Genomic DNA, 23876 nt, shown 5'->3' with positions numbered 1-23876 from the left:
CATTCAAATCATCACGAAGTGAAATCAAAACACTGCAAATATACACTGTAGTGGATTTAAACATCATTTATGGATCATAAAGTTTCACTTACAGGTTTGGGTGGAACAGGTTTAAATCCTGAAACACAGATAATGTTCACACAGTTATTATCAAATCTGTGTTTAATCAGAATCAGATTATTGTTGTGTTTAAATTGACAATTAAAGTTAAAATATGTGGAATATTCATTTAATCCTGTTTCAAGAATTACAAAGTTTCAAGAGTTACAAAGTCTCTGTAAACTTCATACCCGTCTCTTTCCTCCTTTCACCAGAGTTTTTCTTCTTCCAGACCACAGCGATAACAACAACGAGAACAACGACCACACCAACGATCCCAAGCCGTTCTCTATCTGATCCTCCATCTGTTAAATCAGCACAGACTCTTTATTATCTGCTGCATCAGTAAATCAGTGTTCACTCTGTAATTCTGTAGTGGATCAGGACCTTTGGGTACTTCGAGCACCATCTCCTTCTCCAAGCTGCTGTGCTCAATCACACAGGTGTAGGTGTGTTCCTGCAGCTCCTCAGCTGAGACTTTCAGAATGCTCCTCTTCTGGAAGCTTCCATCCTGGTTGGGTAACGTCTCTCTGAGCTCCACGTCCTCATGCACATCCTCTCCGTCCTTCTGCCATTTAATATTCAGTTCTTTGGGGAAGAAACCTGTAGCATGACACACCACCTCTGGAGAAGACAAGTTTTTCTGGAACACAAATGCTGCAGGAGGAACTGCAGAAACACAGAGACATCAATATAATAAACCCTGTGAGATTTAATTATTTATAAATGAATTAATTATTTAATTTAAAATTACAGTTAATTTTAAGGAAACACTTAAACTATCAGTGTGTGTGTTGTAGTGTGTTATTAGTGTGTACACTATCAGTGTGTGTTGTAGTGTGTTATTAGTGTGTACACTATCAGTGTGTGTTGTAGTGTGTTATTAGTGTGTACACTATCAGTGTGTGTGTTGTAGTGTGTTATTAGTGTGTACACTATCAGTGTGTGTTGTAGTGTGTTATTAGTGTGTACACTATCAGTGTGTGTTGTAGTGTGTTATTAGTGTGTACACTATCAGTGTGTGTGTTGTAGTGTGTTATTAGTGTTCACACTATCAGTGTGTGTGTTGTAGTATGTTATCAGTGTGTGTGTTGTAGTGTGTTATCAGTGTGTGTGTGTGTTGTAGTGTGTTATTAGTGTGTACACTATCAGTGTGTGTGTTGTAGTGTGTTATTAGTGTGTACACTATCAGTGTGTGTGTTGTAGTGTGTTATTAGTGTGTACACTATCAGTGTGTGTGTGTTGTAGTGTGTTATTAGTGTGTACACTATCAGTGTGTGTGTTGTAGTGTGTTATTAGTGTGTACACTATCAGTGTGTGTGTTGTAGTGTGTTATTAGTGTGTACACTATCAGTGTGTGTGTTGTAGTGAGGGAGTGTGTTATTAGTGTGTACACTATCAGTGTGTGTGTTGTAGTGAGGGAGTGTGTTATTAGTGTGTACACTATCAGTGTGTGTGTTGTAGTGAGGGAGTGTGTTATTAGTGTGTACACTATCAGTGTGTGTGTTGTAGTGAGGGAGTGTGTTATTAGTGTGTACACTATCAGTGTGTGTGTGTTGTAGTGAGGGAGTGTGTTATTAGTGTGTACACTATCAGTGTGTGTGTGTTGTAGTGAGGGAGTGTGTTATTAGTGTGTACACTATCAGTGTGTGTGTGTTGTAGTGAGGGAGTGTGTTATTAGTGTGTACACTATCAGTGTGTGTGTTGTAGTGTGTTATTAGTGTGTACACTATCAGTGTGTGTGTTGTAGTGTGTTATTAGTGTGTACACTATCAGTGTGTGTGTTGTAGTGAGGGATTGTGTTATTAGTGTGTACACTATCAGTGTGTGTGCTGTAGTGAGGGAGTGTGTTATTAGTGTGTACACTATCAGTGTGTGTGTTGTAGTGAGGGAGTGTGTTATTAGTGTGTACACTATCAGTGTGTGTGTTGTAGTGAGGGAGTGTGTTATTAGTGTGTACACTATCAGTGTGTGTGTTGTAGTGAGGGAGTGTGTTATTAGTGTGTACACTATCAGTGTGTGTGTTGTAGTGAGGGAGTGTGTTATTAGTGTGTACACTATCAGTGTGTGTGTGTTGTAGTGAGGGAGTGTGTTATTAGTGTGTACACTATCAGTGTGTGTGTGTTGTAGTGAGGGAGTGTGTTATTAGTGTGTACACTATCAGTGTGTGTGTTGTAGTGTGTTATTAGTGTGTACACTATCAGTGTGTGTGTTGTAGTGTGTTATTAGTGTGTACACTATCAGTGTGTGTGTTGTAGTGAGGGATTGTGTTATTAGTGTGTACACTATCAGTGTGTGTGCTGTAGTGAGGGAGTGTGTTATCAGTGTGTACACTATCAGTGTGTGTGTTGTAGTGAGGGATTGTGTTATTAGTGTGTACACTATCAGTGTGTGTGTTGTAGTAAGGGATTGTGTTATTAGTGTGTACACTATCAGTGTGTGTGTTGTAGTGAGGGAGTGTGTTATTAGTGTGTACACTATCAGTGTGTGTGTTGTAGTGAGGGATTGTGTTATTAGTGTGTACACTATCAGTGTGTGTGCTGTAGTGAGGGAGTGTGTTATCAGTGTGTACACTATCAGTGTGTGTGTTGTAGTGAGGGAGTGTGTTATTAGTGTGTACACTATCAGTGTGTGTGTTGTAGTAAGGGATTGTGTTATTAGTGTGTACACTATCAGTGTGTGTGTTGTAGTGAGGGAGTGTGTTATTAGTGTGTACACTATCAGTGTGTGTGTTGTAGTGAGGGATTGTGTTATTAGTGTGTACACTATCAGTGTGTGTGCTGTAGTGAGGGAGTGTGTTATCAGTGTGTACACTATCAGTGTGTGTGTTGTAGTGAGGGAGTGTGTTATCAGTGTGTACACTATCAGTGTGTGTGTTGGAGTGTGTTATCACACACTTTTCCTCTCCAGAGTCTCTCTGCTGTGAGAAATGACCTTCTTTATCCAGTTGATACACTTCCTCTCCAGGAAGTTCTTCCAGTATTTAGCCTCAGCTCTTACAGGATCCCATCTGTTTATAAAGATCTCAGCTTCATCTTTAACTGCAGTCCAGCTTCCAGTGTTCAGATCCAGACTGAAGAAATCTTCTCCATCATAACCGTACTGATCGTATCCTCTAGTGGTGCCGTTAACATCAATCTCACAGCCGTACATCCTCTGTAGAGTATGAACTCCTGCACACACACACACACACACACACACACACACACACACACACACAGCTAAACTATAGCCTGGGATCAATAAAGATCTCGTATGGTGGAGGTGAACGTGATCTTGTTCCTGGTGAATCAGATGTGATTTTGCTTTGCAACTTTTAATGATGACGTCACCAAATGCTTTAATGTATAAAACTTGTGGTTGGTGGAAGTGAGGTTTAAATTCACACCTGCAGTTACACAATAATGCAGTCAATGTGTGTGTTAATTATTAAAGCTGTGTGTGTGTTTTACCTTCAGTCTGATTAAACTCCTGCTTTATTACATCATCCAGATAGAATTTAAAGATTTCCTGAATATCACGCTGCTTCTGAGTCTCTCTGTCCCAGTAATCTGCATCATCTGCACTGATGTTCTGGATCCACTCTGTCTTTGGGATCATCTTCCAGATGTTGCTGTCATAGTACACAAACTGCTGTCCATCAAACAGCTTGAGAGCAGTGAACTCTGGGAAATGTGTTCCTGGTGGGAGTCCAGTGTAGAGGTACTGCAGAGAGTGTGGATCTGTACACAATAATGAATGATGGAGGAGACAATTTAAAGCTAAAAACAGAAACAGAGCAGCTCCACTATACACTGGATGATTGTATGCTGTAGACATTTACAGTGTTGCTCTGTACATTCACAAGATAGCAGTTTATTATACAAATAAAACACTACAGTCTTTCAACTTTAGCAGAGGTTCTGTTATAGTGTGAGCTCACACTAACACACTGAACACACAATGTGAAGGGTTAACATGAATAGAGTGATGAAGCTGCCACAGGCTTATCAACATTCATACTGTAATATTTCTAAACTCTGAATGGACTGAATAAACAGGATCCCCAATTAACTGCTCCGTTTCTCAAATTCCCCAGGATTAAGATTGTGAGATTAATCAGGTTTAGGTTTTGGAAGTAGATCAGTGGTTTTTTCATTCATAAAATAGAGAGCAGCTTTTTTTTTTTTAAACAAATGCTACAGCTACAATAAGCCAAGTCCCCCCTTGTCCCTTGAGGAAGTCAATTTACTCATTTTAATCCTTGGTCTTTTTCCTTCCCACAAAAAGTCCTTGATAATTTTGTCATACCTTTAAAAGATCGGGTCTGGAATGTTTACAGGGATTATAATAGATATATAATGGAACTGTGGAGCAATAACCATTTTGACAATATTTTCTTTACCCCACAGAAAGAGTTTCAGCTGTACCCATTTGTCCACATTATTTTTTATCTTTGACAGTAGTGGTTCATAATTCAACATCATTATATCCTCCAAGTTCCGTGTTAGTTTAACCCCAAGGTATTTCATACCATTTGGAATCCATTTAAAACCGAATTGGGTCACTGTACGGGAGTTACATGTTCTAGATATTGGCATAGCCTGACTTCTCCCAATTTATTTTGTATACTGATACACTTGAATATAATTGAATAACGCTCATTAATGGAAGTAGAGATTTGAGAGGATCATGAGATCTATCCCCTCCTCTACACCTTTACTCTGCCCTGATCATAATGGACAGAGGCTCTAAAACTATTGTGAATAAGAACAGGGACAATGGGCATCCCTGATGAGTACCTCTTGAAAACGTAAAAAACGAGGAAGTCATGCCATTTGTCATCACTGCTGCTCTAGGATTCTTATATAATAAACTAACCCAGGACCTATTTATCTGACCAAACCCAAAATTCGTCAAGGCTTTGGACCAAAACCGGATGAAAAACCCCGGTTGCAGCTATATCATTAGATGTGCAAAAGGCGTTTGTATGCCGCCCTTAGTCACAATCCTAATTCAACATAATTCATAATTCAACATTTGGTCCAACGCATTTGTAGCGGACCATGTTATCACGCGTATGCAGTTCATGACGTTATATAGTGTCGCAATAAAAGATTTACACCTGTATGGAGACTCTCTGTTTATATATCAGTACCAGGAGCTGCTACACTGACTAACATTTATACAAACACAAACTTCAAACTGGATTCGATTCATTTATTAAAACTCACCTGCTGAGGAGAAACGGAGAAGAAGAACTACAAGACGCAGAAGATCCAATAAAGCGCTTCCGTGACCCATCTTACAGAAACTTTATTATTACATTGTTTTGTGTTAAAGTTTAAATAAAAAAGTAACAAACAAACTTAAAACTTATAAAGGACATGCTGCGCTGTGTTTATATGACGGCTACCGGAAAACATGGAAGCTGGTCTGCAATATTTTATAAAAAAGTCAATTCGTCCCCCTCGCTTTTTTAGTGGAGAGTGTGTGTTCACGACATGTTGAGGTTTTAATAGAGCAATGTATATTAATGCAGAGTGATTTAAAATTCAAAGACACAAGATAGTCTATACATGGCGTTCACGTATCCATGGCAACCAGTCACTCACTTGTCACGTCATCATCACGCGCACCGGTACTGTAGCTCGAGTCGCATCCGCGATCCAACATTCGGTTGCGATGAGTTCAAAACGGCAAAAAAAAACAAAAAAACGCTTCACTCCTCTTTTTACAAAAAAGTCACGCAGTGTAAGTTTCATATGGATCCGATTTGTGTTGCACAATGTTTAGTAGCTCTGCCTGTTGCTCTTGTTGTATAATGAGCAAGTTTTAAAGGATTATATGGAAAAATAGCTGCTTGGACAAACGTTTACTTTTTTCTGTGTATTTTCCTTGAACTCTTTTATAACGTCTTTTGTTTTAACAAGTGTTTTATCAAAACCCTTTAAATAAGAATAAAGATCACGTTGAAGTGAGATCTGACATCATGTGTAACTCTGTGTGTCACGGTATGTACACGAATATTAACATTAAAGATGTGATTTTAATAATAAGGAGCAGGTAAATCACACACACACACATACACCGTAGTAAAGACGATACCCGACTGTGATGTTCTTAATTTAATGCACCACTAGATGGCACTCAATCGTCTCAATAGAGTTTTGACATGAGAAAAAGAGGGAAGAAGAAGAAGAGAAAACGTGGTGCTTGTGAATGCATGTGATGCTACTTTTTTTACTGACATCTTTCAGTTATTAAAGTTCCTATGAGGAATATACATTTGTGCTTGCTTTTCTACCTGAAGACATAACACCGACACTGAGTGAAGACAGTGGTGATGAGTATAAATAGAGTCCGGGTGAACAGACATGGTGGATGACGGGGTGCAAAGGATGATGGGTAATGTAGTCCGGTGAATAAGGGGAGCTCACGGGGGAAACGTTACAGTATGCTGATAGGAACTGGTCTTTATTTTATGGGCTGCTCTTTCATTATTGCAGTAATTTTAAGTTTTGGCAGTTTTAAGTAGGTTTATATATTGAGGTATATGTTCGCTTTAACACTGTGTAAAAAGCTACTACTTTTAAACAAACCAGCCAGGAAGCTTAAAAGAAGTGACACTAAATGTTTATTTCATCTGATTGTATAATTGATATCGGGTCCTGACATGTTTGTCAGTTGACTTCAATACATATTTTCTTTCAGTAGTTTGTTTTGAATGACTTGTTTTATTCCTGAAACATGGACTGTAGAAGAGAACAAAATAAAGTATTATTTGAATATGAAAGTCTCCAGTGTGCCATGTTCTGTACATACACACAATACAATTTAAAATATGTAAATAATATACTCTTACTACCATTATAAGGATATCTTTGTACTTTATACATAAAAAGGTACACATTACTACCTTAGAGTACCAATGTGTACCTTAATGTACAACTATACATTTTGTTGGTAAATAAGGTACAAAGATGTCCTTTTAAGGGTCCTGTCCCAGTGGCAAGCTGCTGTATTTCTTTCTTTCTGTTTTATAATCATATATAATCATAAAGCTTATAAAGCAAAAAAATTATGATTAAAAATAAAACCTGTCAATTACGCAAGGGTTAACTGAAAAAAAAAAAAAAAAGGTTGTTCAGGATGTTTGCCGGGTCGCCATCTACTTCTTTAAAGGTCCACAATCTTCATAAGGTGGGACGTGACTGGGGCTGGAGCAACCTCAGAAAGCCTCGGGATGGGGAGAGAAAGAGAAGCAGTGGAAAGGAATGAGCGTAGCTGCTGTTCATGATATTAACAGCACAAGTTGATAATGTGCATGTGATCAGATGTTCTGGAGCACAAGGTTATGAGATGTGATGTGTGTTATGTGTAGAACTCGCTAAAAACATACGTCTTTAATCTGCATTTAAACTGGGAGAGTGTGTCTGAGCCCGAACACTGTCAATTCAAGTGAAGTTTATTTGTATAGCGCTTTTCACAACAGACATTGTCTCAAAGCAGCTTTACAGAAATCAACAGTGAAGGTGAATGGTGTGTGTGTGTATCCCTGATGAGCAGCCGTGGTGACTGTGGCAAGGAAAACTCACTTAGATGTTATGAGGAAGAAACCTTGAGAGGAACCAGACTCAAAAGGGGAACCCATCCTCATTTGGGTGCCATCAAGAGTTTGATCATAAATCTTTCAACAGTACAGAACACTGGAGAGAGACCTAACATGAGTACTGGAGTATAAGATTAAAAGTAAATGTTCTTTTTGCTGGCCAACCTCAGTAGGCTTTGCTAAAAAGATATGTTTTTAATCTACACTTAAACTGGGAGAGTGTGTCTGAGCCCCGAACACTGTCAGGAAGACTATTCCAGAGTTTAGGAGCTAAATGTGAAAATGTTCTACCACCTTTAGTGGACTTTGCTATTCTGGAACTACTAGAAGCCCACAGTTTTGAGATCTCAGGGAGCGTGACGGATTGTAGCGTGTTAAAAGACTGGATAGATACATGGGAGCCAAACTATTTAGTGCTTTATAAGTAAGAAGTAGTAGTTTGTAGTCTATTTGAAACTTAACAGGAAGCCAGTGTAGGGACGATAAGATTGGGGTTATGTGATCATATTTTCTTGACCTTGTAAGAACTCTTGCTGCCGCATTATGAACTAACTGAAGATCCGCCTAGTAATGCATTACAATAGTCTATTCTGGAGGTCATGAACGCATGGACGAGCTTCTCTGCATTGGATATAGACAACATGTTTCTTAACTTAGAAATATTTCTAAGGTGAAAGAAGGCTGTTTTTGTAACTTGATTGATGTGATTTTTAAAAGATAAGTTGCTGTCTAAAATAACTCCCAGGTCTTTTACCGTTGAACTAGTGGTTACAGAACATCCGTCTAAATGCAGGCTGAGATGCTGGAGCTTCTGTGTACTAGTTTTTGGGCCGATGAGCAAAATCTCAGTCTTATCAGAATTTAATAGTAGAAAGTTATGGGTCATCCAATCTCTTATTTTCTTAACACACTCAGTTGTCCGAGTTAATTGAGCTGTATCGCCTGGTTTAGATGAGATATATAGCTGAGTATCATCAGCATAACAATGGAAGCTAATTCCATGCCTTCTAATAATATTTCCTAAGGGAAGCATGTATATTGTGAAGAGCAGGGGTCCTAGAACTGACCCTTGTGGCACGGCATAATTTACTTGCAATAACATGGAGAGCTTTATGTTTTAATTATGCCGTGCCACAAGGTTCAGTTCTAGTTCTGGGTTTAGTTCTGTGCTTTAGGTAGATCCACAAAAGATCTATATCTTTATTTTAAATGGGTAACATGAACTAGAAAAAGCCTGTCACAGACCCATAAACTCATCCAGAACTTTATCAGCCTCAATCTATCCCCCGTGAACACTGGTTTAGGGGGGATGAGGAATCATTTTCATCCATGAATTGGTCACCATAGAGTCGAGACCTTGGCCCCTTTAGCCCTATTGAAATGGACTGGTTTGACTGTTTTATCCTCAACACAAAATCTCAGCCAAAACATTAATAAATGCGTGTTTTAAAAAAAAAAGGCAGTTTAACCGAGTGTGTGTGTTATTTTATTTATTTGTAAAATTAAGCTGGTCAGCAATGTATTCATTCAACGGGAAAAACATTCCCAAGAACAAAATCACACAAGATAAAAATTGATATGCTGTGTTTCCGCTTTAGTGTTACAGTATGTTTATACTCAAACACACTTCGAGAAATCGAAACTAAATGGAAACACCAGCATGGCCATGTTTATTCTCGCTGTTTTACGTGTATATAGTTTACAGTTTTATAGCATACATTCAAATATGCTCTATGAACGTTACCTCTAACTCTACTAAATCAGCTAAATACACAAATAAAAGTAGGTTAAACGGATTATTTGTATCCAAATCTTGCATTGACAGATAATAGCACATAAAACGCACTGTGAGATTAATAATCACACATTCATAACCTCCGACCACCATCCTCGGGATTCCCACTCGGACAGCATCTGCACTAAGAGAGTTGTGTAGCAAAAACAATCCTGACTACAGAAAATAAACACATTTCTGTTTGTTAAAACTTGAAGGTGTTTTGTTTCTACGCTTTCAGCTGTAAAAGTGTGTTTAAGTGTTAAAGATCTGTACTGTAATTCTCCTAAAGTCCCACATTCACTACCACTGTACTGAGACCACTTTACCAGCAAAGAGAAATAAACCATCTGTCCTTCATTTATCTCTTCTAGTCCTGTTTCATCTTTTTCTTATTTATTTTTTGTGCACAAAATTAAATGTGTAGACCAGAATATTTATTACAATTAGATACATTTTAATACATTACATACATTTAAACAATCAAAAGAACAAGTCTTTATTCACATCTTTACTGTCTTCCTCGGGCTTCTTCATACACATCACAATTTCAGCAACACCACCAAAGAGAACAACGAGACACATGACTACAATAAGGATGATCACAAAAATTCTTCCATCTGATCCTCTATCTGAGCCTCCATCTGATCCTCCATCTGATCCTCCATCTGATCCTCCACCTGTTAAATCATCACAGAGTGTTTATTATCTGCTGCATCAGTAAATCAGTGTTCACTCTGTAAATGTGTAGTGTATCTTTTTAAAGGACCTTTTGGTACTTCGAGCACCATCTCCTTCTCCAAGCTGCTGTGCTCAATCACACAGGTGTAGGTGTGTTTCTGCAGCTCCTCAGCTGAGACTTTCAGACTGCTCCTCTTCTGGAAGCTTTCATCCTGGTTGGGTAACGTCTCACTGAGTTCCACGTCCTCATACACATCCTCTCCGTCCTTCTGCCATTTAATATTCAGTTCTTTGGGGAAGAAACCTGTAGCATGACACACCACCTCTGGAGGGGCTGAGTGCTTCTGAAAGACAGATGCTGCAGGAGGAACTGCAGAAACACAGAGACATCAATATAATAAACCCTGTGAGATTTAATTATTTATAAATTATTTAATAAAGTGTGTAATTAGTGTGTACACTATCAGTGTGTGTGTGTTGTAGTGAGGGAGTGTGTTATTAGTGTTTACACTATCGGTGTGTGTGTGTTGTAGTGAGGGAGTGTGTTATTAGTGTGTACACTATGAGTGTGTGTTGTAGTGAGGGAGTGTGTTATTAGTGTGTACACTATGAGTGTGTGTTGTAGTGAGGGAGTGTGTTATTAGTGTGTAAACTATGAGTGTGTGTGTTGTAGTGAGGGAGTGTGTTATTAGTGTGTACACTATGAGTGTGTGTGTTGTAGTGAGGGAGTGTGTTAATAGTGTGTACACTATCAGTGTGTGTGTGTGTTGTAGTGAGGGTGTGTGTTATCAGTGTGTACACTATCAGTGTGTGTGTTGTAGTGAAGGAGTGTGTTATTAGTGTGTACACTATCGGTGTGTGTGTGTTGTAGTGAGGGAGTGTGTTATTAGTGTGTACACTATCGGTGTGTGTGTGTTGTAGTGAGGGAGTGTGTTATTAGTGTGTACACTATCAGTGTGTGTGTTGTAGTGAGGGAGTGTGTTATTAGTGTGTACACTATCAGTGTGTGTGTTGTAGTGAGGGAGTGTGTTATTAGTGTGTACACTATCAGTGTGTGTGTTGTAGTGAGGGAGTGTGTTATTAGTGTGTACATTATCAGTGTGTGTGTTGTAGTGAGGCAGTGTGTTATTAGTTTGTACACTATCAGTGTGTGTGTTGTAGTGAGGGAGTGTGTTATTAGTGTGTACACTATCAGTGTGTGTGTTGTAGTGAGGATTGTGTGTAGAATGATTGAAGTGTGTTACAGTAACACAGTAAATCACACACTTTTCCTCTCCAGAGTCTCTCTGCTGTACACAAACTTCTTCATCCAGTCGATACACTCAGTCTCCAGGAAGTTCTTCCAGTATTTAGCCTCAGCTCTAATAGGGTCCCATCTGTTTATAAAGATCTCAGCTTCATTATTAACTGCAGTCCAGCTTCCAGTGTTCAGATCCAGACTGAAGAAATCTTCTCCATCATAACCGTACTGATCGTATCCTCTAGTGGTGCCGTTACCATCAATCTCACAGCCGTACATCCTCTGTAGTGTATGAACTCCTGCACACACACACACACACACGCACACACACACACACACACACACACACACAAGCACATTGCTAAACTGCAGCTCAGTGTCTGGACACACTCCAGTTAGTACTTCATGTGTGTAGAATCCTGAAGAATAATTCAGGAACAATGAAGATCTCGTGTGGTGGAGGTGAACATGATCTTGTTCCTGGTGAATCAGATGTGATTTCTAACATCTAATGATGACGTCACCAAATACATTAATGTATAAAACTTGTGGTTGGTGGAAGTGAGGTTTAAATTCACACCGGCAGTTACACCATAATGCAGTCAATGTGTGTGTTAATTATTAAAGCTGTGTGTGTGTTTTACTTTCAGTCTGATTAAACTCCTGCTTCATTACATCCAGATAGAATATAAAGAGTCTCTGAATATCATGCTGCTTCTGAGTCTCTCTGTCCCAGTAATCTGCATCATCTGCACTGATGTTCTGGATCCACTCTGTCTTTGGGATCATCTTCCAGATGTTGCTGTCATAGTACACAAACTGCTGTCCATCAAACAGACCAACAGCAGTGAACTCTGGGAAATGTGTTCCTGGTGAGAGTCCAGCGTGGAGGTACTGCAGAGAGTGTGGATCTGTACACAGGTCAAGAGTAAATAAGTCAAGAAGTTTTTATTGTCATTTTATCCATATATAGCTGTATAGTTGAGTTGTGTGTTGTATACAGTGAAATATTACAACGTTTCTCCAGAACCCTGGTGCAACAAATAAAACACAAGGCTACATACAGAACACAGAAATAAGGACTGAAGTAAAAAGCCAGTGCCACAGAAAGTGTATCGTGTGCAACCGTGTGCAAGCAGTGCGGACAAAAGACAACACAAGACAGATGTGGGACAGATACACAAAACAGAGTCGCCAGTAAACCTCCTTAATAATGTGTTATACAGTGCAATGTGCAAAGAGAGAATTGTAAGAGTAACACAACAGTTAATGATGGAGGACACAAAGCTAAAAACAGAAACAGAGCAGCTCCACTATAAACTGGATGATTGTATGCTGTAGACATTTACAGTGTTGCTCTGTACATTCACAAGATAGCAGATTATTATACAAATAAAACACTACAGACTTTCAGAAGTTCTGTTATAATGTGAGATCACAATACATAAATCTCTGATCACAACCCAAAATTCACCACACATTCACACCCATGTATTTTATCACAGTTACAGCTGATAAACACACAATGTGAAGGGTTAACATGAACAGAGTGATGAAGCTGCTACAGGTCCATCAAACCAACATATACATTCATATTGTAATATTTCTAAACTCTATTAATGCGTCTGAATGGACTGAATAAGCAGGATCCCTGTAATGTCTGTAGGCAAAAGCAAGACGCCAAGTATTCCAAACTTTGCATTTTATTTTAAAACAGCAACTTCACCGATTCCCGCCTAGCTCACCGTTCTTCTTCTACTCTTTTTCTATCCAGCGTCTCTAGCGGTAGCGCAAGGAATTGCATAAAACACAACACTACTCTTAACCGAAAAGAAACATGACCAAAGAAATTAAAACATAGGCAACTATTCAGTAACAGTCATTACAGAGCTTGTGTTATATATGTTGCCTTGATTTCTGACATTCATACATTAACTGTCAATGAACAGTATACTGATATTTAACAAATCCTTTTTTTTTTTTTTTTTTAACTTTTCTTTACCATACTTCCAACACTTGTGTAACCAATATGCAAACTGAACTTCCACAGAACAATATTCTTTGCAAGCTATGTTTTATGAAACTTAAATGCAAGTTCTGTCTAGGATATCACATAGTCCTTGTGCCAAATAGGCTTATGCCTCATACGTGAAACTTTCACAGGATTGTGTGTTGTATTAAGTGCTTGCTGAAACATGTTACTAGCACCATCGGTCAGTCGAGGTGAGTATGCCAGGTGAGCTGCATTCCACCGTTTACCATCGCTGAGCAAGAATGTGTTGGGTGCCACTCTCTTCTCTACTCTCACAGGAGCGGAGAATCTCGGATGACCTTTTGGGGTTGCACAAGGAAGCCTTCTCCTCACTCTCCCACCCACATCAAATGGAGGATTGCGTGCACTGCGTTTGTGATCTGTGTATTGTTTCATTTTGTCCGGTTTCTTTTTTTTACATTCTCACGGATGGCAGCTAGATCACATTTGCCCTCATCCTGTAAAGGTAGGATGTTAAGCTTGGTTCGCATCTTTCTCCCGTATAACAGTTCATAAGGTGACACGCCCATAGTGGCATGAGGTGTCGCCCGGTACACCTGAAGCTACGCCGTGACCGCTCTGTTCCATGGTTCTGTGTGCTGAATTGCTGTCTGTATGCAACCTTTCAGTGCACAGTGAAATCTTTCAACAGCGCCATTAGAAGCCGGATAGTACACAGATGTACGGATGTGTTTTATGTCTCGCTGTTTCAAAAACTCGGCAAAAACAGCAGAAGTGAACTGGGTGCCATTGTCCGTAATGATACACTCTGGATCGCCATGATGACTAAAGACATAAGAAATTGTATAACATCTTCAGTAGTTGCACTGCTAGCAAATGCAAGCTCTGGCCACTTGGAATGATAGTCAGTGAGTGTTATAATATATCGGCAAGCAGGGTGGCTGTTTCGAACGGTCCGACTATATCCAGACCCAGTTTTTTCCATGGGCCCTCAGGAAACTGAACTGGTTGCAGGGGTGCTGGATGCGTTACAGCCGATTTGTCGTTGGACTGGCAAGGAATGCAAGCAGAGATTGCTGACTGAACCCGAGAGTCCATCTGTGGCCACCAGTAAAGGTCCCGCAATCTCTGTTTTGTATGCACTACTCCCTGGTGAGCCTCATGTGCCAAGGAAATCACAGTCGTAAAGCCCCAGAAACTAACAGCCTTGTTCCTCTGAAAACAAATGCATCTTTTACTGAAAGTTCGTCTCTCGCTCTGAAATATGGAATCAAGTCCTGACTAACTGCCTTGATAGAGGGTGGCCAGCCATGCCTGATTTGTTTCCGCAGTTTTTCCAGTTCAGGGCAAACAGTACAGGCGGTTTCAAAATCAGACACTGAAAGAGAGCACAATGTTGAAGAAACGGATGCAACAATGTCAGGCTCTACATCGTCCGAGAAATCAGCAGGTGCAGGTATGGGAAGACGAGACAAGCAGTCTGCAGTATGGTTTTGGGAACCCGGCCGATAGACAACGTCGTAATCAAAACAAAGCAGACGTGCTGCCAAACGAGCAATTCGCATTCCGGCTCTTCCCATTCCTTTTGTAGTAAGTAAGGTGGTGAGTGCCTGGTGGTCTGTGCGAAGTGTAAAGCGATGGCCCCACAAGTACATTCGCCATTTTTCAGTAGCCCACACGCATGCTAGGGCCTCCTTCTCTACAAAAGAATATTTCTGTTCAGTGTCTGTGAGTGTGCATGAAGCAAAAGCCACTGGTTTTTCTGTTCCGCTGGGTTGTATTTGTACAAACACTGCACCCAACCCGTAATCACTTGCGTCCGTTGAAATTACTGAAGGGAGTGTGGGGTCATAAATGGCAAGGGCTGGACTGGAACCAAGCGTCTGTTTAACACGTCATGCACTTCCACCGTTTCTTCGTACACAATAAGATCATCCAGGTAGTTTTTTTTTACACCTGGTACCCCCTACAGGATGGTAGCCATCATCTTTTGGAAAGCGGAGGGTGCTGACGCCAGGCCATAAGGAACCCTGCAAAATCTGAACAGGCCATCATGTGTGATGAAAGCGGTAATATCTCTACTATCTTGATGCAGTGGAAGCTGATAGTATGCATTAGCTAAAATCGATAGTAGAAAATACTGTAGCACCCCTAAGGCTGGTGAGCATTTCATCAATGTGCGGCAAGGGATAACAGTCGGTAATAACGGCTTTCGTAATGGGGGTAATACAACCCAGCCATTAGGGGGGCACAAGCCAGTGTACTCTTAGTGCCGGTCCCAAGCCCGGGTAAATGGGGAGGGTTGCGTTAGGAAGGGCATCCAGCGTAAAACATGTGCCAAATCAAATATGCGGATCACAAATGAGAATTTCATACCGGATCGGTCGAGGCCCGGGTTAACAACGACCGCCACAGGTATCGTTAGCCGACAGGGTACCGGTGGAAATTGGGCTACTGTTGGCCGAAGGAGGAGAAGGAGAGGAGGAAGGCATCTACAGAGACGGCAGGAAAAGGAGCAGTGTAGGAGAGTAGAGGTTCGGGTTGGTACTTTAAATGTTGGTACTATGACGGGTAAAGGGAGAGAGATAGCTGATATGATGGAGAGGAGAAAGGTAGATGTGTTGTGTGTTCAGGAGACCAAGTGGAAAGGGAGTAAGGCCAGGAACATTGGAGGTGGGTTTAAACTGTTTTATTATGGTGTGGATGGGAAGAGAAATGGTGTAGGGGTGATTCTGAAGGAAGCGTACAGTAAGAGTGTAGTGGAGGTGAAGAGAGTTTCTGATAGGGTGATGATCGTGAAGGTGGAAGTTGAAGGGATGATGATAAATGTCATCAGTGCCTATGCTCCACAAGTTGGCTGTGAGATGGAGGAGAAAGAAAGATTCTGAAGTGAATTAGAAGAAGTGGTAGATGGTGTACCTAGGAAAGAACGATTGGTGATTGGGGCAGACTTTAATGGGCATGTAGGTGAAGGGAACAGAGGTGATGAGGAGGTGATGGGTAGGTATGGTTTTAAGGAGAGGAATGTGGAAGGGCAGATGGTGGTAGATTTTGCTAAAAGGATGGAAATGGCAGTGGTGAACACGTATTTTAAGAAGAAGGAGGATCATAGGGTGACGTATAAGAGTGGAGGAAGGTGCACACAGGTGGATTATCTTCTGTGTAGGAGATGCAACCTGAAGGAGATTGGAGACTTTAAGGTGTTGGCGGGGGACAGTGTAGCTAGACAGCATCGGATGGTGGTCTGTAGGATGGTTTTGGAGGCGAAGAAGAAGAGGAGGAAAGTAAGGTTTGAAAGAAGAATAAGATGGTGGAAACTGAAGGAGGAAGAGTGTAGTGTGAGGTTCAGGGAAGAGGTCAGACAGGGGCTTGGTGGTGGTGAAGAGGTGCCGGATGATTGGGCAACTACTGCAGGAGTGATGAGGGAGGCAGCTAGAAAAGTACTTGGTGTGACATCTGGAAATAGAAAGCAAGACAAGGAGACGTGGTGGTGGAATGAGGAAGTGCAGGAGAGCATTAGGGGAAAGAGATTGGCAAAACAGAAGTGGGATCGACAGAGTGATGAGAAGAGTAGGCAGGAGTACAAGGAGATGCGGCAGCAGGTTAAAAGGGATGTGGCAAAAGCCAAGGAAAAGGCATATGAGGAACTGTATAAGAGGTTGGACACTAAGGAAGGAGAAAAGGATTTATACCGATTGGCCAAGCAGAGGGACCGAGCTGGGAAGGATGTACTGCAAGTTAGAGCAATAAAGGATGGAGAGGGAAATGTGTTGACTAGTGAGGAGAGTGTGTTGAGAAGATGGAGGGAGTATTTTGAGCAGCTGATGAATGAGGAAAATCAGAGAGAGAGAAGGTTGGAGGATGTGGAGTTGGTGAAGCAGGATGTAGATAGGATTAGTAAGGAGGAAGTGAGAGCAGCGATTAAGAGGATGAAGAATGGAAAGTCGGTTGGACCAGATGACATACCGGTAGAAGCGTGGAGATGTTTAGGAGAGATGGCAGTGGAGTTTTTAACCAGATTGTTTAACAGGATTCTGGAAGGGGAGAGGATGCCTGAGGAATGGAGAAGGAGTGTGCTGGTACCGATCTTTAAGCATAAGGGAGATGTGCAGACCTGCAGTAACTACAGGGGAATTAAGTTGATCAGTCACACCATGAAGTTATGGGAAAGAGTAGTGGAAGCCAGGTTGAGAGAAGAGGTGACCATCTGTGAGCAACAGTATGGTTTCATGCCGAGGAAGAGCACCACAGATGCCTTATTTGCTTTGAGGATGTTGATGGAGAAGTATAGAGAAGGACAGAAGGAGCTGCATTGTGTATTTGTGGATTTAGAGAAAGCGTACGACAGGGTGCCGAGAGAGGAGTTGTGGTATTGTATGAGGAAGTCAGGTGTGTCAGAGAAGTATGTGAGGGTGGTGCAGGACATGTATGAGGACAGTGTGACGGCAGTAAAGTGTGCAGTAGGTACGACAGACTGGTTCAGGGTGAAGGTTGGACTGCATCAAGGATCGGCCCTGAGCCCTTTCCTGTTTGCAGTGGTGATGGACAGGTTGACGGACGAGGTCAGACAGGAGTCTCCCTGGACTATGATGTTTGCAGATGATATTGTGATTTGTGGTGAGAGTAGAGAGCAGGTTGAGAAGAGCCTGGAGAGGTGGAGATATGCGCTGGAGAGAAGGGGAATGAAAGTCAGTAGGAGTAAGACAGAGTACATGTGTGTGAATGAGAGGGAGGGCAGTGGAGTGATGCGGTTGCAGGGAGAAGAGGTGGAGAAGGTGGAGGAGTTCAGGTACCTGGGGTCAACAGTGCAAAGTAATGGAGAGTGTGTTAGGGAAGTAAAGAAAAGAGTGCAGGCAGGGTGGAGTGGGTGGAGAAGAGTGACAGGAGTGATTTGTGATAGAAGAGTATCTGCAAGAATGAAAGGGAAAGTTTATAGGACTGTGGTGAGACCTGCGATGTTGTATGGATTAGAGACAGTGGCATTGAGTAAAAAACAGGAGGTGGAGCTGGAGGTAGCAGAGCTGAAGATGTTGAGGTTTTCGTTGGGAGTGACGAGGATGGACAAGATTAGAAATGAGTTTATTAGAGGGACAGCACATGTAGGATGTTTTGGTGACAAGGTGAGGGAGGCGAGATTGAGATGGTTTGGACATGTGCAGAGAAGGGACATGAATTATATTGGTAGTAAAATGCTGAAGATGGAGCCACCAGGTAGGAGGAAAAATGGAAGGCCAAGGAGGAGGTTCATGGATGTGGTGAGGAAAGACATGCAGGTAGTTGGTGTAAAAGAGGCAGATATAGAGGACAGGGTGGTATGGAGACGGATGATCCGCTGTGGCGACCCCTAATGGGAGCAGCCGAAAGAAGAAGAAGAAGTAATGGGGGTAATACATTCGTATCCCACCAGTTTTCTTTCTTGTAACAACAATGGGAGACACCCAAGCAGAAGCATCCACACGTTCAATCACACCAGCTTTCTGTAGACGGTCTATTTCAGCTGAAACAGAAGCTCGGACTGCAAAAGGTAAGTGTCGCAATTTCTGACGCACAGGTTTCACTGAGGGATAAATGTTTACTCTATGAACAAAGTTCTTTACACACCCTATTTTGGAATCTTCCAGGGGTGTGGTATTGGTGGTCATGACAGAGGTGCAGATATTAGCATTAATTTGGAGTTTTGGGGCAGAAATAAAATCCATGCCCAGCAAAGCAGTTCCTTTATCCACAACGAAAAATGTGGATAAGCAGTTCCTTTGGTGCATCGGCTGAGTTCTCTAAATACAGTACGGTGACGTCATGCACTTGGACGTCACGCGCTGGGGCTGAACGGCACACTCGCGCAAAATGTCCTTTCTTGTTGCATAATTTACAATAAAGTTTTGCAGCAGGGCATTGTGCTGAGTTAGCTAGGTGTTTGTCTGAACCACATCTGAAACATGACTTACGGGCAGCTGGCTTGTATAGCTCGCACTGGAGCATCACTGTCGGCCATCATTTTCTTTGCGTGCTCAGCCGCGGCTTCCAGTTGTGTCGCAAGGATAGTTGCTTTGTCAGGTCCGGCTCGAGTAACAATCTGTGTCTGATATCATTGCTTTGTAAATGTTCCAGCAACTGGTCGCGAATCATGTCGTCGACTTTATCACCAAAGTCACATTTTGCAGCAATGTACTGTTGTATGCTTTCGTGTGAGGCTTGCACCCTTTTTCTGAACGTATGCCGCTCCACAACAACGTTAACTTTCGGTATGAACTGTTTTTTTAAAGCAGCAACAGCAGTATCATATGTCTCACCGGTGTCTGGCAGAGCGTAAAAGATACGTTGACCCTCGGCGCCCAAGCAATGGAGTAATGTAGCCCTCTTTCGAGTGTCAGGCCCTGCAGAGCCCACTGCATTAATTACCAGCAAATAGTTATCAAAAGACACGTAGCCACATGGCCGCAGGAAGCGGGGGTGCTGCAGCACCCCCTATTGGCGAGAGAACGATTTTTTTTTAATGTAGGCCTATTAAAAATATTTTGCACAATTTATAAATTCCTTATGAATATTTTAGGAAATGATAAAAATATTCCATTAGTTTTTCTATATAGAAAGCTTGAATTATCTACTTTTAAACAAAACAATTCCAAACGAAAATAAACCGACTAGCATATGCTTATTATGTATTCCGTATTTCTCTCTTCGTTCACTGCGAAGATGACGAGTAAGCATCGTCAACTTCATCTTTGCAGCCCGACACTGACACACAAAAAAAACAAACACTTTATTAATAAACAATTTAAATGTCTCCTTGCTATATTTTACAGATTCATAATCAATATTTTTCCCGGTTCTTTGTGACAGCTGTTATGTGTGTTATTGGCAGCGTCACCCTCTGGTTACAGCACCAGAACATGGACATGTTATTTTAGAGAATGATCGCACAACAGACATTAGAACATTAGATATTCTAGAATTAAATCAACTAATCGAATATTCAAAAATAGTGTCTCATCCCTGCATGGAATCTCTTTTTTCTTTTCCCATATCTTCACTCGCGTCTTCACCCATTTCCAAAGGGGATTAAACGTTTCTTCCTTTGTTCGCTTTTAGGTCGATTATTTTCGTATTCTTTACTGTGGTAAAGTAGAAAAAAAACGCTGTACAGACAGGCTACATTTTTACTTGTACGTCAAATTATTTTTAATAGCCTACAGTTTGTGCTTGTTATTAATTAAACATATGATAATTGGTAATGCGCGCACACATAGCCTAAATGCCTTGCCCTTGTGGAAGATCAAATTAGCTCTTCATACCTTCTACAACAACATGAAGATATCAGAAAAAGAGATCGGTGGTCTCTTTCCTGCTCGTGTTCCACATCCCTCTCAAAGCGCAGAGCGGGGGGCTATAACGCGTCTTTGTGTGGAAATATAAAACGTTTTTTTTTTTTTTTTTTTTAATGGATTCAACTTTATTACATTATGTAAGTTACCAGTATTTACTGATATTTATTTCAATGCTTTACAGGCTTTAGTGTGTTGTTTCTTTGGGTTATTTATTTATTTATTTATTTCAAAACAACCCCCCAACCACCGCAACACCGCCGGTGTACACCAGAATCTGTGACTATCGTATGTTGTGACAATAGAGGGCGCTGTTGCTAAAATGCAGCTTAAAATAGATCGTCTAGAGAAGTTCACTACGCAAACAGCTTAAATGAAAACATCGGCGTCTACTGGTCATTAAATGTTTTTGCGGAAATGCGCCGAGCGCCGTGCACGTTACCTTGAACGCGCGTGCAGAACATTGCCATCCTGCTGCAAAGCAACAGTTGCACGCGCCACGAACTTAAGACTCATTTACAGTACTTAAAAAACTAAGCTATTCGAAAAGCTTTTTGCAATCCTGAATGTTTTTTATTTATTAAGGCTAATAAAATTTATTGAGATGCGGATGCATTAGACTGTTAATTGTGTGTGTGTGTGTGTGTGTGTGTGTGTGTATATATATATATATTATAAAGTATATATATGATTAGATTATTATTATATAATTATTGTTATTCGATAATAAAGTGCTGAATAAAATACTGAAATTTGTTATTGTGCTCTATATTTATTCTATTGATCCCGAACCCTCTCTCTCTCTTATATCCTGAAAAGTGAATTGTAACGAACTTACTGCAGGGTCACCAAATTTTATAAGGCACTACATTACATTACTATACTACATTACAGGTTATCGAAATCGGTTACCTCCCTCTATTTAACATGCAATGACTTGAATGTTCTCCATATTTACTCTGGTGATGCCTAACACTCTCTGTATTATATCCTGATAAATATTTGGCTCTCAAGTAAACAGTGACAAACTTACAGCAGGGTCACCAAATTTGATAAGGCACTATTACAGGTTATTGAAATCCGTTACCTCCCTCTATCTCACATGCATTAACTTGAATGTTCTCCATATTCACTCTGGTGATGCCTAACACTCTCTATACATATATATATATATATGTGTGTGTGTGTGTGTGTGTGTGTGTGTGTGTGTGTGTGTGTGTGTGTGTGTCTCACACACACACACACACACACACACACACACACACACACTTTCATTCACGATGTTAACATAACATTATATATATATATATAATATATATTAAATGTTCTTGCGGGAACGCGCCGAGCGCCGTGCACGTTACCTTGAACGCGCGTGCAGAACATTATAGAACATATATATATATTTCGTGGCGCATGCAACTGTTTCTTTGCAGCACGACGGCAATGTTCTGCACGCGCGTTCAAGGTAACGTGCACGGCGCTCGGCGCGTTCCCGCAAGAACATTTAATGACCAGTAGACGCCGATGTTTGCATTTACGATGTTTGCGTCGTGAACTTCTCTAGACGATCTATTTTAAGCTGCATTTTAGCAACAGCGCCCTCTATAGTCACAACATACGATGGTCAAAGAATCTGGTGTACACCGGTATTTGGTCCATTACCACCGCGGTGGTAAAAAAAAAAGTGGTCCATTACAGCCCTATGTATTTATTTTTAAATGTATTCTAAATAGGCTCATAAGTTTTTTTGTCAAAAAAAAATAAACCCCCCTGTTCAAAATTACTTTCAGCGGCCCTGCGTAGCCACATGTCGAATGGCATGGGCAGACTCACCTGGACAGACTCACCTGCTGAGGAGAAACGGAGAAGAAGAACTACAAGACGCAGAAGATCCAATAAAGCGCTTCCGTGACCCATCTTACAGAAACTTTATTATTACATTGTGTAAAAGGTTAAATGAAAAAGTAATAAGAAAAAATTTAAAACTCAAAGAGGACATGCCGCTCTCTGTTTATATGACGTTAGTTCCGGTTACCGTGCGTGTTGGGCGTGTTTTTGTGTTGTAGGGTAAGTGACTACACCCAAATACGTGTGTGTGTGTGTGTGTGTGTGTGTCACCGACCAATCAACTTGATCAGCCTCAAACTGTAAAACATTGGTTCAGGGGGGATGAGGAATCATTTTCACACATGAACTGGTCACCATAGAGTTCAGATCTTGGCCCCATTAGCCATATTGAAATGGACTGGTTTGACTGTTTCATCCTCAACACAAGATCTCAGCCAAAACATTAATAAATGTGTGTTTTAAAAAAGGCAGTTTAAGCAAATGTGTGTGTGTGTGTGTGCATGCAAGAGAGACAAAGTTCTTTTTGTTATTTACCAGCAAATAGAAATAAACCATCTGTCCTTCATTTATCTCTTCTCGTCCTGTTTCATCTTTTTTTGTGCAGACCAGAATATTTATTACATTTAGATACATTTTAATACATTACAGAAAATTGTTTATAGTTTTTTTTCTCATTTTTTAAACAAGCAAAAGAAAAAGTCTTTGTCTTTCCCCCGTTCACCACAATCAGCAGTGAATAGTGGAAATAAACGAATAAAAGCAACAAAAACTACAGTAGACACGTTTGATCCCAGAGGAAAAAATACAACTACGTCATGTGTACATGTGAAAGACCAAATCAGGGGACTACAGTTCTTAGAATCATCAGTGAACTAAATGAAATAATAAAGCATACAGCTGCATATTACATATTTGATGATTAAAATACTCTGAATGCATTTTGGATTTGATCACTTACATTAGTGAATACTTTAAACACACAAGTGTCACTTTACTTAAAGTACAAAATCTACATACAATATCAGATCTACAACATCATTATGTCACTTTATAGACAGTAAACCTTTACAAGAGCATTTACACCACATCAACATCTTCATCAATGTTCTTTAAGAAATAACAACACATTTTGCTTTCACCCTGAGAAATATCTCATCAGAAATCACTACCATTTATATTATATAATAAACACTCAAAAGGAAGTTCATAAGTCACTAATCAGTCATAAGTTCATATTCTCACTAAATGAAGTTTTAGCAACTATAACCACATTAATTTCTCACCACCTGAAAAAAAAAGTCACCAAAATGTACACTGGCTTTTTTTTT

At 40.6% G+C, this 23876-nt stretch overlaps 2 protein-coding genes across 2 annotated transcripts in view; both read right to left on the bottom strand.

Annotated features, from left to right (window-relative positions):
* Positions 1-23876, bottom strand: part of LOC310718412 (BOLA class I histocompatibility antigen, alpha chain BL3-6-like) — a 35049-nt gene that overhangs the window by 58 nt on the left and 11115 nt on the right. The window lies entirely within an intron of this gene.
* LOC310718146 (uncharacterized protein) lies at positions 60-22712 on the bottom strand. The gene is made up of 10 exons (XM_083526726.1): positions 22548-22712; positions 12030-12296; positions 11412-11684; positions 10234-10515; positions 9980-10144; positions 3552-3821; positions 2997-3272; positions 487-768; positions 291-404; positions 60-118 (listed from the first exon to the last, which is right to left on the bottom strand). Exons 1-10 carry the CDS (start codon positions 22615-22617, stop codon positions 75-77), a joined length of 2043 nt encoding a protein of 680 aa, XP_083382852.1. The 5' UTR covers positions 22618-22712; the 3' UTR covers positions 60-74.

Source organism: Silurus aristotelis (assembly GCF_946808225.1).
Source record: "Silurus aristotelis genome assembly, chromosome: 23".
In the NCBI taxonomy this organism is placed as follows: Eukaryota; Metazoa; Chordata; class Actinopteri; order Siluriformes; family Siluridae; genus Silurus; species Silurus aristotelis.
Note: the sequence above shows the minus strand (reverse complement) of the source record. Positions and strands in the feature narration are given on the sequence as shown.